This window comes from Catharus ustulatus, chromosome 14, assembly GCF_009819885.2.
Source record: "Catharus ustulatus isolate bCatUst1 chromosome 14, bCatUst1.pri.v2, whole genome shotgun sequence".
Taxonomy (NCBI): Eukaryota; Metazoa; Chordata; class Aves; order Passeriformes; family Turdidae; genus Catharus; species Catharus ustulatus.
The window spans coordinates 19,262,636-19,280,127 of NC_046234.1; the positions used below are offsets into that span (position 1 = coordinate 19,262,636).

The window sequence follows — 17,492 nt, forward strand, 5'->3', positions numbered from 1 at the left end:
AAGTGCTGAGCCCTTCCCTTTCACTCACCACTCATCTGGAGCTCCCTGCAGGACTCCCACAGCAAAACCAGATCTGAGGCAGTGAACTGCTGCCAGCAGAGCTTAAACCAGAGCCATCAGCTCAGAGGTGCCCAAAAGGGACATCAGCAACTCAGAACCAGAACTCAGAAATCACCACTGAGATTATACAGATTTTCTCACCACAGATCTGCAGCATGACTCAAAGGTCCTCAGCCACAGGTATTTGCTGCCACAGAAACCCAAGTTTAAGAAGTGTTCCATGAACTTTTATTTGTCTGGCAATTTGAAGATAATTGTATTAAGCAGACTTTGAGTCATTTCAATGATTAAGTTTATGCTTTTCTGCTGCTTAAGAGCTCACATTTTTAAAAGCTATAATTTGTCAGTATTTACTTTTTCATTAAAACAAAAACATCTTCACTGATCATGCAGCAAACAGAGCACTTAATCCTTCCTCCTGAGCCAGCATTACTCAAAGATCTGGTATGCAGCAACCCCTACACTGCACAGAGATCCTGGCACTGTGAAACCTCCTCTTAGTCCTGCAGATGCACAAGGAGAAACTGAACAATCGGTGTCACCCCGATATTTGTCATTCCTGCAGCCCAGAGTGGTTCCCCCCTTTGCTCTGGGTGTGCCCCAAGCTGGGACATCAGCTCTGCTGAGCGGTGATGCAGCCCCAAAGGAAGTGTGACAAAATGCAGTTTCCTGCTCTCTGCTCACTGTGGCCACATTACTCATCAGTAACCAACAACAGCTCCAGTTTGTCTGCCCTTGGTTACACATTCTGATATATCCCACCAACAACAACCCCAAACACCAAACCCAAACAAAAAGAAACCAGAAAACTTTATATAAAATCCACATGCTTTCTCTTCCTGTAAATACTTGTTCACATGGGTCTATCCTGTGCTTATAACACTTGTCAGTCAAGGTATTTTTCCCCCAATTTACCTAATTTCTCTGCCTTATGGTGATGTTATCACCATCAAATGAATTGGTGTGACAGCTGTGTGAAGTCTCCAAATCACTGTTGCCATTTCACCAGAACTGGTCTCATGAAAGACAGAATACAGAGAATTTCCTGATTAAATGGGGACAGGTAGGAGCAGCTAAAAACTGGAAAATCTGAGGTGGTAGGAGTGAACTGGAGCTGCTTTATAAAAAGAGGGGCTGGGTGGGAAGCCCACATATTCCCAGGATCCTGACTCCTCAAATATGAGGTTTTCTCATTCTCCAGTTACCCCTTTTCTCCTCTTCCATCCCTGCTCCCAGAGCCCTGCAGGAGCTGGAGCAGATCTGAAGGGCAAACCCCACTGTGACTCAGCACAGCCCAGCTTCCACCTCAGCCTGGAGAAACAGAAAAATAAACAGAGAGAAACAGGTCACTCATGTCAGGCAGGGGCCAACTCTGAGATAAAACCAGCTCTGCACAGGGTGACAATGGGAGGGCAAATATTTCATGTGGTCAGTTCTGGATCAGGGTAATTTCAGCTCATTCACTGCTCCTGGCCAGGAATGCTCAGGAAAAAGGAGCAGCAGAACATTCCTGAGCTGCTGCAGGAAGGTAAAACCAGAACTGAGCTTTTCCTTGGGAGTGCTCTGCCCTGGGAACTGCTCCCAGCTCCCTCCCTGAGCACATTCTGCAGTGCCCCACTGAAGAGCCTCCTAGAGGAACCAGTCCTTCACAATGAATAATTCCAACCCTTTTTCAGTGTTTCTCATTGGTACAAATCATGTAATTACTTGCTGAATAGAAAGCTCAGTCAAGTTTAAGGTACAGACAAGCAGAAATAATTCTCTGTACAGCTGAATACCACCTGTGGTCATCAGTGCAAGACTAATTAACACAAGAACTACTTTGGAATTATACTTAAAGTGTGATTCCAAAGTGTGAGATCCTCCTCTTTGGTAGTTGAACTTCCAACATACAAACATGATACAGAAGACATTTCTACAGAAAAAAAACCAAAAAAAACCCACCCCCCCCCAAACAAACAAACAAACAAAAAAACCCAAAAATAAAATCCAAAGATGGTATGCATGCTAACGACCTAGGCCACTTCTTTCTTCACAACAGTTCTACAACCAAAAAGATTTGACATTTTTAACAATTAAAGTCTGTGTTTTAGAAGCAGATATTTTATTTCAAGCAATACAGTTTGTGCATACATCTTTTTTATACGAAAAAGGAGCTGCCATCATAGGAATGTGCTGTAAGCAGCTGTTAATGCTCTGGATGTGTTTCATTTCAGGGAATCAAACTCCTCTGTTCCTTTGTTCAGGTTTCAGAACAGGACACTCGATTTTGAAAAAGCAGCTCTAAAATTCTCATGCTTGTGTCACTAAACCCAGATTAACATAATCCTGGCTGCTGTGCCTCACTTTAACACCTCATTAGCTTCAGTTCCAAGTGTATTAACCCAGTACCTAATGTTAAATAACTGAGTTGTTTAATAGCTATTTCCTTGTGTTTCCTATACTTTATTTACTTAATAAGTAAATTTTATTTATTTATTTAATAAGTAAATAAACATGCAGAGCCCAAGAGCAGGAGGCACTGACTGTCCAGTCTCAGAAGGAGCTGCCTGGTCCCTGGAGCTCTGCTCAGAGCTGGGGATTTCACTCCCACCCAGCTCAGCTCTGCTAAGTTCAGCATTTGGCTTTCTGAGTGTGCCACTCCCGATTCCTCTGCAGGGGTAAAACCCTGTCCCAGAACAGCCACACAGGGAAAGTTTCAAGCACTTGGTCAAGAACAAGCAAAAAGTGTTCCCTCCATCCCAGCCAAGTGCTGCCACACAGAGCACTCCTGAGCCCCTGAGCTGAGATGATAACAAGCTTATTATGCCAGCTTAATAGAAAAATATTTATACAGCAATAAGTGTAAGCATTGGACATAACTTAGCAGTCACATTTAAGTAATTCTAACAAGCTGCTGCTCCTTTTGTATTTTATAGATTATACTAAAAAAATTGCTGGGCAGGAGATGCACAAACTGGAAGTTTTTTTCCCAAGTTATTGTTGGGAAGAAATTATATTAATTAATATTACCTACCTCTTTATTTACTAATGTGAGTTTACAATACACTTTTCCTACCTAAAAACCTGCAACAACATCCAAAGACTTTGAAAACTGCTGTAAAACATAATTCTAGTTGTGGATATTATTGTGCTTATCCAGTAAGTTGCCCTTTCCTGCTGTTGTGTATGGAAATTTTATTTTTGAATACTTGAAAGCCTCATTACTAAATCAACACTAAATCTCCAAGTTTGTGTTATGCTCCAGAACAATTCCCTGATGCAGTTGTGGGGTTTCTCAATCCCTTACAAACATAACCTCACTGCAGTGAGCACTGCACTTTGCTGGAGTGGGAAGAACAAGCAAGACCCCAGTTATTTGTTCACACAAGGAACACAACAGGGCCAATAAAGTTTTCACTGATCTGCAGAATTATCTGCTGGAGTTCTGACTCACAAGCAGCCTGCTGCTATATTTAGCAGCAGAAGAATGTTGACTTGATTACCTCTCCTGTAACAATAAACAAGATTTTACCAAACTCTGTGGAATGTGCTGTTAAGGATTTCAGGGAGTGCAAAATAATGAATGCAGAGCCTGAGACCCCCAATTAACCAAAGAACCAATTATGGAACTTCAAATAACATCTCAGTGGTTACAAACTGGGAGTTGTTCTCAATTACATCATCTCCCTTATCTAAGGTTCACATTCTTACTCCAGTCTGCCACCCATGAACAAGGTTCCAAGGAATTGCATTTACGGATTTGGTGACCTCCCTTAGGGTGAGGCTCCCAAACACTCCTCAGAGCAGGACTGAGCCCTGCAGGCTGCATTTACTGCATTTTCTGTCAGAAAGCAAATCTAGATAGGATTTAAAAAAAAAAAAAACATTCACCAGTGCCAAACCTGAGTCCTGCAGTGTCACCCTTTGTCTCTTCAGCTCAGACAAAGGGAATTTTGGGCACTGCTCTGCATCACCTCTTCTTCTGCCTTCTGTTGGAGCACATCCCAGCCAGGGCAACTTCACCAGCTGCCAATTAGAAATAAATACAGTTTTGTATTGCTGGGGAAAAAATCAAACTCAAGGAACTCTGTGGTTTACAATGAAAAAACCATGAAGTTCTAAAAGCCACCAACAGAACAAGCTTTAAGTAGATTCTTAGCTGTACATACTGGCCTGGGACAAACATTTGGTCATTAAGGAGAGAATAATAATATAATATATATTACATAAAATATATAATAATGGGTTTGTTAAAGCATAGATTGAGTTTGGAAAACTAATTTCAAGAGTTAATCTAACAGGTTAACCATGGTTAGTCAAATTACACTGAGTTTAAATTAGTAGAGCACAAAGAATTAAACAGAAAATTTGAGTCATGCCAACACCATAGGATGTTATGTACTACTTACAAATTTCAAAAAAATAAGCATTTTACAACTATACTAAATTAATTTAAAAAGGGGAAAGGAAATAACTGACATAACCACAAAAGCCCTTTTGAACTCATAAGATGACCAAAAGATATTTTAAATAAAATATTAAATTATGATACAAAAAGGACCAGAAATAAAGAGGAATATTTTTGTTTATTTCAACTGATTGGGCCAAAAGTAATTCAAACCAGGAAAGCTCCTCTGCTGCCATAAGAGCACTGGATGCTGATATTTCCCATGTAAGTGAGGCAAAAGCCATTTTTGTGTAATTACAAATCCAGGCCAACGATGGTAAAACACAGCCTGCAGCACTGCCTTCAGCTCTGAGCACAGAACACACAAATGGGAAACACCAGCAGCTCCAAAACATCCAGCAGGAACCAAACCTGGGTTTAGCAAGTTGTTTCATTAGGAGCAGCACACCCAGCAGGCAAATAAAACATCTGCAAAATCCTCACTGGCCACACAGAGTCCCAGGAGATAATTTATTTTTGCTCACCTTGTACCACTGCAGGCATTTCTGAGAGCACCTGCCAGGCAGGCTCAAGGAGCTGAGATAATTTATCTTTTTAAACAAGATAAATTTCAATCCAAAGCACTTTTGCAATCCACGGAACACCAGTGACATGAGTGCTTGGTGCACACAAAAAACACAGAACAAAAAAACAAAACAAAAAAACCAAACCAAACCAAAACAAAACAAAACAACCAAAACAAAACTGAAGATATCAGTGTTCTGTCTTTAACTCCCTCTTCTTGCTATGTTCTCCTTGGATGATTTCATGCACAGATTCCCACACCAGTTCTATCCTGAAATTTTAAGACTGTCCAGGTTCTTCAAAAAAAATGGTCAACAACCATTTCTGGAAATGGAACCTGCATTCTCCTACACATGAAACTTGCTTTTTTGTCCCTTCCTTGTCACTGGAGAGTTGTGCAGCCTCCTCTAAGGCGTTAAGCAATGGAACAGCATGTGCCACGTGCAGGAGAGGGTTCTGCACTGGCAGCTTTGGATTCATGCTGAAGACTCCATAAGAAGGTGATGACAAAGAGTTCTGACCCAGCAACAGGCAATAACATCCACTGATATGGCTGAGGAGCTTGACTTGCCCTCTGCCTACAGACTTTGCCCTCTTTGCACAATTTCTATTGATGTTCAAACCCATGGCTGGGAGCTGGGGCAGCCTGGTGCAGTGCCTAAGTCAATGTGGGAGCAGGAAAGGATAAAAACTTTCCCAATTTTCACAATAGAAAGTGTCACGTGTCATGAAGCAGAGCACTTTCAGTGGAGAGTTAAAGGTGAGAGAATATTCCTGTTAGCCTGGCAATCTGTCACTGCCACACTTGTGCCCTTTCCTTGTGCAGAACCAGGGACACTGCAGGTGAGGATTAGCTCAGCAGACTAACCTGGCTGAGAAATATTCTTTTTTTTTCCTCCCTAATTTATTTTGTATCACCAAAACTGCTAAAAAATCTACTTTGCATGTGGATAAAGTGAGGCAAACAAAAACCACTGGCACCCTGAGAGTCACCTCTTCTTACACTAAATGAAGTTTAATGTGTGTTCTCTTGGGCTGAGCCTCAAACTCATCCTCAGCCTCTTGTCTGATTAAAAATAGACAATTGTGCCTATGCAGGAGATCAGAGTTAATCCTGCTGCTCACTGTCATTATTTTAGCACATGCCACCTTCATTCACTCATGAAAAGGACTAAGTGGACAAGCAAAGAATTTTGATTTCAGGATGCAGAATGTTGCTTTTCACCAGTAAGTTCACTGTGAGCAATATTTAAGGAATCAGCAGACACAAAAGGAAGAACTCAGAACAAACCAAAAATGTAGAGGAAGAGCAGATCACTGTTTTCTGTGGTATTTTACACAGTGCCATCCTGCTGGAGCTGTGCTGGATGACAAGGATGAATATTTGACTTCACAGCCAGGTTTCCCTCAGAAAAGATAAACATGCAGCTGATTTCAGTAAAAGTTACTAAAGACTCTTGAGTTAAACCTAAATATTGAGTGAACCAGAATCAACATAGGGAGTGTATCAAAACCATCCCTGCTGAGCATAATTCTCATTCCTCAAAGCTGCATTACCTGCTTCTCAAGATATTTACCTCAGTCTTATATAACACAATGAAATTATCTAATAAAATTAGTTTACATCCTAAACAACTGCATCATATCCCTGGTTTATCCCCCTTGAAACAAGCTGCTTCAATTATCCCACTGTTAGCTCCTGTCAAAGGACATATTTGTAAAAAGGGAAAAGGAAAAGGAAAAGGAAAAGGAAAAGGAAAAGGAAAAGGAAAAGGAAATACCTTTGGTACAGAGGTGGCAATGGAATTCCCACCAATAAATATGTGCTAACCACAAAACATTAAATACAAAATTAAAATCCATCTCTTTCTAGTAAGTGGAACTATTATTAATATGCTTAACAGGCTGCAACCATGGGTGAACATTCCACAAGTTTTTATCTCATTCCTCCATTGAACAATTTGAACAAAGATTTCTAAACATGATCTTTAGCTTTAATCAGGCCTATTTTTGTCCATCTGCCTGCAAGCTCTTCATTAGCATTACTAATGCCTTCACCATGTGCATTATTTCCATCCAAATGAACTTTGTTTCCACCCAGAAATCTGCTTGTTGAAGTATGGGCTTTGGAGAGAGACATTTCAAGCTACTCCACTGATGATTATCCATTCCCTGCACTGCAGAATTATTATTTGTCAGGGTTTGTATCATGGACAGAAATTATAAACACTGTGATGGAATTTTCTTTGCAGTCAAAATAAACAAAGTAGGAAAGTTCCCTCCTGACCATTAAATGCCCAGTTTGGTTCTGTCATGCTCTGGGCTGCCCTGGGCAGCTATAGAAATGTGGTTTATTAAGAGAATTCAGTGGAATTCAGTTCTTGTGAGAAGCTGTGAAGATGTACAAAAGCAGGGTAAGTGGTAAGGTCTCTGGTCTGAATGTGGTCAAGGGAAGCCTTGTAGTAAATAAAAGGAGTTTATTTGGAACTGCTCAGTCATGTTTGAGAAGCAAATTGTGCTGTGAGATATGAACATCAAAAGATATTTTCCAAACAGTGTGGGGAAGGTCCCACAGCCAGATAATGTGCACTCAGCCAGGGGGGAGATGTGCAGAGCAGACAGAAAAACCCTCCAGGAGCCTTCAAGGGGGAAAAAAAAATTCCCAGTGTGAAGAACCAACTTTTCCATTTCCTTCTGCAGAAATGTAGGCAGTGACAGAATTGCAATGACACAGCCAGACAAAACTGAGGGGCTGGGTGCCTGAAACACCAGAGATGGCAGAAAAAGAGTAAAAAATGAGGAGCTGTCACTGAGACCTTGAATACTCTCTTTAAATCCACAGTTACTGCTGGGATTTGACTCTAAATCAAAAAGATGTACTATATTGTTAGAAACTATAAGGTGGGGTAGCACAGGTGATAATAATATTTGTATTTTTAAAAACTGGGATATAGTGTTTAGTGGCAATGTTAACATTTTCTTTTTGTCCCTCTGTACAGATTGTCTCCAGTTCTTTCAGGCTTGGAAGAAAACTCATAAAGTATTATGATATAAATGTGTTTTATTCACATTGAGCAGTTGTGTTCTAAAATATAAAATGTTGGGAAAAAATAGAAGTAGTAATGCAAAAAGTCCTGATTATTCTATGGAATAGAATACTTGAAAGGTAAAGGGAAAAAGAGAGAATCAATTATTTACTAATTACCATTCCTTCATACATCAACAATTTGCTTGTGGGAAAAATCCAAAATCAAGCAAAATAATTTCTTATATTTTTTACACTGTCCTCTGAAATAATTCTGTGCTATTTTTTATACATTCCTTATTTATAAATAGCATGAATGGAGCAAGAACTATGTTTTCTTACTGATGGTTAAAACTTGAAAGCAGAAAAAAACCTCCTTGGGCTCTAGAGTTATAGACTGAGTGGTCAAAATGGAGAAAAGAGTGACAACACAATTCACCTAAACCAGTTCTTTGCTTCAAGGAGGGGGAATGCTTGTAGCAGAAGTCACACTTTGGAAAATATAAACCTAAAAACTGTACTGATGTTTTGTTTCCTAAATATTAGGGGAGCCTGCCTGGAGTAAATTAAAATCTCTAATGATTTTTCTTTTTTTCCAAATTAAAACAATTATTCAGTTTAATGAAAAAAGTGCCTTGACACAAGCAAACTTCATATTTTTACTGTATCATTTAATAATGGTACAGCTCATCCAGCTTTAGATTTAAATCAGAGCTGGATTTAGTCAGCCAGGTTGAACTGGAGGTTTGTTGTAAGCACATCCCCAACACATTCAACACAAAATCTTTCCTAAACAATAGGTGGGAGACTCAGCTTCCTCTTCCTACAAGGCAAAATGTGGAAGTTGGCTGAGAAATGGAAAGTTTCAAGTGCAATAATTGAGCTGTGGTGCAGCCATGTGCAGCTGGTTAAAAACAAACTGCAGCCAAGGAGAATTAACCTGGCTCAGGTGTCATCCTGAGCCCTTTAAAGGAATGTTCAGGATCAGCCGTGGTTTTAATTAACATTTGTGATACTGTGCGTGGTTGTAATGTCAAATGTCACTGTTGAAAGGTTGATATAAATGTTTTAATGTACCTTGGAATCACTAATAAATTTTATACGTGTGTGATAGTAACTTTATTTTCATTTATAGAAACACTATAGAATGTCCAATTATTGCCTCTAGAAATCCAGGAAATTATGGTTTGGATTAAATAAAGCTTCAGCAAACAAATAATTCTTTGAATTATCAGTGAGTGGATTTTCTGTGGATTTAAGTTTGCAAATAAATAATATTTATTAAGTAGTCTGAGAGAGCATTTTTTAGAAAGCGAGGTCATTTTGTCAATAGAGACTATCTATTCATATGCAATTAATGCTCTTCATTTATTTTAATTGCTTAGCAGTTAATACTTCTAATCCTATTTTCCCACCTGTTAAGATAAGCTATTCAACCCCATGCTTTTCTTGTTGTCATTCTCATGCACTGTAAACAAGCTTAGATTGATTTCCTTCTGAAGATACATTCAGGAATTTTAAAAAATGCCTAAATGTAAATCGATTCTAACTAAAACTGCAAAAAGGAGGAAGAGATAGGAGAGCACAAAGTGCCTGCAGGGATGACACTGGGGAAGAAAAGAAAAGCTTGCAGCTGAACAGGATCAGGGGAAGGATTGTGGTGTGTTTGTGTGCTACAGTGGGTGTGCTAATGACATAGAATTTCTGGATGAAAAGCTGGGAATGTACTGCTGGGTGACTTAGCAACACATTTCCTGTTTGTGGTTAACTTAAATACCGAGTGTTTTCTCTTCTGGTAGCATACTGAGTAATTACTTTTTTTTCTTTTTCCCTCCAGTGCAGTTAGGACAAAGACAGTTAACTTTCTTCTTCAGTTCTAGAAATGTGGAGAGCAGAAATTTTCCCAGGGACTGACAACTGAGCCCCTGTTCTGGTGACCTGTCAGCTGCACTTCTCAAGCAGAAGCCTGTGCCTTGGCAAATGGAAATTCTACCACTGAATTATGAATTCTCACAAACCCAGAATAATTTTCCTTTTCAGATATGCTTGGAGTGCCTTCTGCAACCTTGCATGCTTGAACTTTTTGGTCTGTTCAGAGGGAGAATGTTTAGAGCTGGGTAGCCAGTCATCCTCAAAGGCCTATTTCACCAGCTCAGATATAAAATAAAGCACATTTTGGGGATGTTCAGATAACCTCCCGTTTCTCAGTGCCTGATCACTTTGCTGCAGGGTAATTGTGTGATCTCTGTGAGCTGCAGTGGCTGTGGGACCGAATGGGACTGAGATCACACATGAAACCATCAGGAGAAACATCAGCACCTACAGAGCAGTGGCTTTTGGAGTTACATGTTTGCAGTGTTGTGAAATAAATAGTTCTGAAGTCCATTTGTTTCAGAGATGAAGCCAAGTTAAGAACAGTTTGTACAACTGCTCCTTTCCACCCTCAGGCCACACTGTTGCTCTCGGAGTCGAGCCAAAATTCTGCATTGCAGTGTCTGCCAAAATGAGGTTTGTCTGCTTTCCTTAAGCACAGATGTGGTTTTCTTGGGAGCTTTTTATTTGTTTCCTTTTGGTGTTGAGATGCTTTTCCACGGAAATTATCCTTACTGGGATGTCTACATTATTTCTCTTCACTCCTTTTGCTTGGAATTACCTGCAGAGTTTATGTGGTCATAAAGGACCTTAGTTCATACCTGGAATATTTGCTTCTCAGCCCTGGAAGCTGGAGTGGGGTGGGGGAAGAACACTAAACTGTAGCAGTATGACTAAAAACATTTTCAAAAAGAAAACAACAGGCTTTAACTTCTGCTGAAGTGGATCTGATGACACTTGATCCATAGTAAGCTTTTCAAAAGCAGGTCTCCAGCAAATCCTGCAGCAATGTTTTGTACAACACAAACAACAATTTCAAGCCACAGCTGAAAACTCCAAGTGGAGACTTGCAAAGCATTTGTAAATCAGAGTGAAAAAAATGACATAATTCTGCTCAGCAAGCAGCCATGTGTCCCAGGAGAGCAGGCAAACCCAGGAAGGGGAACTGAGAGCAGCTGTGGGATGATTTTTGTCACACGATGGTTACACATCTCTGCTCCATCACCAGACAAGGGTGCAGTAATTACAACGTGCCAGCACTAAACCAGCAAATCTCCCGTGTTTTCAGTGATGTGTGGTGTCCCCACGCCTGACTTCAGTGGTTTTATTACCTGACTTCAGTGGTTTTATTCATGTTTTGCTAAAATCAGGGATGTGATCTGAGTTTTACTCCATCAAAACGAAATTAACTCAAGGCCTGAATGTACATTTGCTCAATTTTCTCGACTTCTCACACGTGCACTTGCTTTCACCCACACCACAAGTTATTTTTGGCACCTTGTGCCAGCTGCTCCTGAATCTTAGAGGCCAGTTCAATGTCAAGGTTTTACTGAAGAACACTTGGCTCATGCAGTATGAGCAGCATTGTGGCAAATTTAGAAAATTTGAGGACAAAAATCCTTGAGCACTTAGGAGTTATGCTGGACAAACAGTGTTACAGAATTTGGTTTAAAAACTCAAATTTGTGCATAGAGATGCCAGCTGTTGGGAATTATTCTCTGTTTTCTCTTAATGTGGACTGACTGAACAGGTATGGGCACTGCTTAGTACAGAAAAATAGAGACAGAGAAAACCCGAAAAGATCATTAAACCTAATTGGAAAAAAAAAAAAAAAAATAACAGATTTGAGCATTTCTTTTTAACCAACCATTGTTAAACTGTTGCTGTAGAATGATATCCTGTAAACTATAAATGTATGTAGTTGGAAATATTACATTGCCTGACATTGCAAAATTATGTCCAAATAATTATTGTTAAAATCAGAATGATTTTTCCTTCTGTTTAAAAACAGAATGAAAAAAAAAAGAAGATTTATACAGGAAGTAATAGATGAATCTCAAAGGAAATTGTAGAACAGAGCAGCAAGACAGAGCTGGCCTGTTTTATAACCTCCTAACTTCTGCTGCCAAGATTCTACTTTGATTTTAAGACCCCTGCCCGTTTTAGAGCTGTCATTTTATTTGAAAGCTGGTATTGTCAGATTTTATCAATGGGTTTTCATTGCTGGATTTAAAAGATAAAGATTTCCCCAGTACTCAGGCAAGCCTCAGAGAGTCACAAGAAATGCAGAGAGCCCCTGAATCTCAGGCTTTGCATCACTGTGGATTAGACAGAGATCAGGAATTTATCAGAAATGTCTTGCTCGCCTTTTGAAAAGTACAACTCCCCTGTGGAAGCTGAGCTGGGAGCTCTCCTAGAGGGCAATAAATACATTTATATCTGAATGTGAGCTCCAAAGCCCCACCAAAACAACAGATCACGATGGTGTTCATGGCTGCTTTCTCAGCATCATTTAGCAAGCCTAGATGCAGCTGTACCAACACAAAATGTGCATTTTTTTTAAAATAGCCACAATATTGATATGAATACACCTGTCAACTCAACCCCTTTAATAACCAGATGTGCCCTGTGATTTTCCCACTGTCCATGCAGACAGAACACCCTGAGAGACCTTCAGCTCACACACTGAGGTTCAGCCAAAGGGATTCCAGACCCACAGAAATATTTAACCCATTTCTCATGGCTGTAAGGGCAGGGGTGGGTCTCAGATATTGTTCAGCCTGGAGAAGAGAGAGCTTTGGGGTGCTCTAAGGGGCTTTTCAGAACCTGCCAGGACCTTCCAGGAAAGACGAGGCAAGAGCACAAAGTGACAGGACATGGGGGAACGGGCTCAAATGGGAACAGAGAAGGTTTGGATCAGATCAGGAAGAAATCCTTCCCTGTGAAGGGGGGGACAAGTTACTCATGTAAGAAACAAAGTTCACACTTCAGGATTTTTAAAAGTTTAATAAGGGGTGAAAAGGGACAAATATGCAGCACTGGAGTGTTTCTGGTGATGGGCCAGAAAACACACCTTAGTGTAAAACACTGTTCTCTGTACACTGTTACATATTAATGTACATACATATTAATGAGCTCATTCATTATTCAAACATTCCTGCGAGTTTGGATGTTTCAGGGATTTTCTTGCTTGGTTTTAACCTCTGACTTGGCATGCCATCCTGTTGATTAGATCAGTATATTTTATTGCTTCTCGTGGTTCCATCCTGTTGTTTTTACACTCCCTCATAACGAGGAGGATACAATAAATTCTTCTTCTAGATGTTCTGGATTTTGTCATTGTTGTCTTGTCCTTCAGATAAGAGGGTCCACAAGTGCAAGGAATCACCTAAATATTTTACGCTATTCTGTGAGTTAGTTACACAAAAAACAAAAAAAAAAACAAACACCAAACAAACAAAAAAATTAAAAAAAACCAAACAACAATACAAAACAACAAGCAAACAAAGAAACAAACGCATAACATCCCAACCTCTATTTTAATATTATGCGATGGTTTAAGATATCACACATTGATCACACTACTATTCATATAAGTTATACAACGCATACATAAACACACACATTATATGATACCAAAAGCAGTTAAAAACCTGTATAAATGTGATTAACATGCAAAATAAAATAACATAAAAATACAAAAGCCGCTATCACACCGTCACTCAGAGCAGGCCCAGGTGAGCGGGATGGAGCCCCGGGCTGAGGGACGGCCCCGCCCATGGGGACGCTCCGCGCTGCCCCTCCCCAAGCTCGGCTGGGCCATAAAGCCCGGGGGGAGGGCGGCTGTGTCTCTCCCCGCTCAGGGCTGTGCTGGGGCCGGTCCCGGTCCCATTCCCATTCCCGTTCCTGTTCCCGGTCCCGGTCCCGTTCCGCCATTTGCTGGCGCGGCCGCAGGGCGCAGGCGCGCGGCCCTGGCGCAGGCGCGCTGGCTCGGGCGGGCCGTGCGCGTGCGCGGCGGGGCCGGCAGCAGCGGAGCCGCCCCGGGCGGAGCGGGCGCGGCCGCGGGCGCGGGGGGCCCATGGGGCCGGTACGGCCGTGAGCGCTCGGCTCGGCCCGGCTCGGCTCGGCTCGGCCCAGCGGCGGCCATGGATGGACACGCGGCTCCGGGCGCGGGCGGCGAGGAGCCGCTGGGCTCCGGCAGGATGAACGCGAAGCGCGGCGGGCGCGCCGCGGAAGAGGAGAGCCGGAACAAGCCCAAGCTGGTGAGACAGAGCGCGGGGAGGCGGGCGGGGAGCGGCCCGGCCGGGGCAGCGGCAGGAGGGGGTGTGGATGCGGCTCCGGCGGGCACTGAGGGCCGTGGGAGCCCTGGCGGGGATTAAAGCTCCGCGTTAAACCCGCGGGTCCGTGCGCGTTTGGGGGCGGCTCGGAGGGACAGCGCCCAGAAGGGCCCGGGCAGCGGGAATTCCCACACTCGGACACGGACAGAGACACGGACAGGGACTTGGAAATGGACAGGGACAGAGACACGGAAATGGACAGGGAAACGGACATGGAAACGGACACGGACAGACACACGGCCAGGGACAGCCACACGGACAGAGACACAGAAATGGACACGGACAGACACACGGCCAGGGACAGACACACGGACAGAGACACGGACAGCGCTGCTCCCCAACCTCTGCCCCGCCGCTGGCAGAGCCGGGGTGCGGCCGGACCGTGTGAACCATCCAGAACGCTGCTGCTCATGATGCCAACCACGTGCTGCCAATGGAACCTCTCGCTTCATGGGAAATGATTTTAAAAACTGGGAGCTTTCTTATTTTTTAATAGAAATCCTCTTTAGGACTGTGGTTTTTTATGGCTGCGCTCTTTGATTTTTTTACTGACAGACCTGCTAGGTTGAAATTCAGGTGGAGTCCCTGGGTTATATCACGCTTTATCAATGCTGCAGTAAAAACCCAACTGATGGACAGTGTTTACCTGATTGTTTCCATGTGTGTTACACGTGTTGAGTTTCCCCTGTTTAGCGCAGTTCTTGGTTGGATTTCCCAGAGGAACAGTGTAGCAGACACTGAAAACTTCCCTTTCCTTGGAGGCAGTACTGGTTACAAACTTTATCTCGCCTGTTGCAAGGGTTTTCTCCTTTACTGCTAAAACGAAGTCACTATTGAGGTTCTCCCACCTCAATGAGGTTCCCTTCATTGAGCATGGAGCTTTTAGATAATCAGCCTGAAAACTGCAAGTTGGGTTTTGGTTGTTTGGGTTTTTTTTCTCGGTTTTTTTGGGTTTTCTGTCACTGAAAAGGAAGTTAGTCTATGGGGAAGTTGCTACATGTATAACATTGAGGCATAGAAAAGTTACTGGAAGTTAGAATGTTTCAGAGGATGAGAAAAACCTGAATGACTTGGAGCTGCACGTGTATTAAAAGTGGCAATGTGTATCTTGGCAAAAGAGAAACAAATGTGGTGTCTTGTTTTGTTTCATGGTGTTATTGGAAACAAACTCGTGTTTCCTTGCATAGGATAAACTTCGTATAAACAACTCGTTTGGGTGTGTTTGTACTGCCTTTACTGTTTCCTGCTAAAGTAGCTGAGAAGGCTGCCTGAAGATTCCTGCAGGGAACTGATTAAAAAATCACCCAGGAAAGTGCTTCTATTGGAAGCTGTGAACATGAATTTGAATTTTGCTGTAGCAGAAGAGAACTCTGTTCTGACTGAAATGCATAATTTGAAAAAATCAAAGTGAAATGAGCTCAAAATTGGATTGAACAGGATGACTATTTCCATTGCATGGTCTATTCAGTTCTTCTAGAATCACTAGAATAAACTTTCATTGTTCCATTGCGTGGGAAAAAAGTCCATTATATTAATATTTGATTTCATTCACAGCAATATGCCTTTGTTTCTTGAGGGGGTGGATGATTGCAGTCCAGCAGCACTGTGGATCAGAGCAGGGATATATTGCTCAAATCAGAGCCTTCTGAAAGAGTTTTGCCCTGGGATAAGTGGCTGACCCTTGATGATATAATTGAGAGAGTGGGTTGAATAGAAAAGCAGATTTGTTTCACTTTGGACATGATGTACACAAATGGTGTATAAACCTGACACGAACAGATTTACTTTGAGGGAGAGAAAGGAGTGGGATTCAGGTGTGCTTTCAGCTGAGTTGGGGTGACTGGACAGCCAGATTTATTGGGAATTACTGTAGGGTTGTAAGGGAAGAACAAGCCTGTAATCAGGGAAAGGCTTCATCCATTATACAGGAGAGTAATCCTAAGAAATTCAGCTGGCTTTAATTTGCAAAGAGGAGCTGGTTCTGCTGAGGCTGGCAATGACTTCAGGCACTGGGAGAACATTCTTACACCTCATCCCTGCTCTCTTTGCTGTGCCAGTGAGATAAAGGTGTGTTTGGGACTTGTGGCAAAGAAGCCACACTGTGCTGGTGCTGAGTTGTCACTGAGTTCATATACAAAGTTCCTCACTGGGTGTGATTTTTCTTGGTTCATCTTTGTGATTTACAGCTCATCGAGTTTCAGAGATGAATCAACCTGGGCTCTGTCATGTGTTGGGTGTAATTCAAGGAGCTCTGTGTGCTGCTGCCAGGGGTTTGCCTCTTCCCAGAACTTATTTCACACATCCAGGGGAGTGCTGAGCAAGGGCTTGGTGGGAGAGGTGTGCAGCCACACAGAGAGGAGAAAGTATTTTTAGTTCCTGGCACAGGAACTGAAATTCGGTAAAACCTTGGGAAGAAGTCCAGAAGAATGATTTTGATATGATAAAAATGGCTCTAGGTGGCAGAGGGCTAGGAACTGAAGTCATTATCCTGAGGGAAGGGAAACTAGAATAGGAAGGTGGAAGGTTTTTATTTCCTTGTTCTCTTCATCTGAAACTAGAAGGTGTGCAGTGGTGCTTGGCCTGCAGAAGTGCTGTGGTTTGTCTGGGGGGATTTTTTAAAGGCTGCAGCCTGATCAATGGCACTTGTTCCTGATTGACAGGAAACAGGACTGGGCTGTTGAGAGAATCTGTGCTGGGAAAGAAAACAAAGCTTTAAAGTATTTGTCTAAGACAGACAATTGGTGACTATGTACACACACAAGTAATTAAAGGTGAGCTGTATCAGAACTGCTAATTCATTTGTTCTCTGCTTTAGGTAGTTGGGAGAGGTGTTCAGGTTTCATACAATGTTGAATGTGACAACTACACAATGAGAATTTAGTTCCAACTTTTATAGTAACAGTGTGGAAACTGGAGTATTTTACTGAAGTTTGAGATCAGTGAGCACCTGGACTCCTGAAGGAGCTCTGGGTTGGCATTTTGGGTTTTTTCCCCTCATTTTTTGCTGGCTGAAGGACTAGAGGGTGGAACACAAGTGCCTGGTGTTTTTGTCGTCATTTTTGTTTGCAGTGAAATGGGCAGAAAAAATCTAAATTGTTTTGGCAAACAATCATCTGATGTCACGTCAGCCCTGAGAATAGGCTGGCAGGAGGTGGAGAGAGCAGTGCCATGGGTTTGGCAACGTGCTTGTTTTGCTTGTTTTAAAGCATGCCTGTTCTGCTAGGGCAAACAGACTAAATTAAGG

General features: G+C 42.1%; 1 protein-coding gene across 2 annotated transcripts in view; it reads left to right on the forward strand.

Annotated features, from left to right (window-relative positions):
- The first annotated feature begins 14,056 nt into the window (after nucleotides 1-14,056).
- DIAPH2 (diaphanous related formin 2) overlaps nucleotides 14,057-17,492 on the forward strand; it is a 163,251-nt gene continuing 159,815 nt past the window's right edge. Inside the window, exon 1 of one of the 2 annotated variants that reach the window (XM_033072238.2) lies at nucleotides 14,057-14,173. In XM_033072238.2, the coding sequence (XP_032928129.1) occupies nucleotides 14,057-14,173 (117 nt within the window). The remainder of the gene's footprint in view (nucleotides 14,174-17,492) is intronic. The other variant, XM_033072239.2, reaches the window with a different exon arrangement.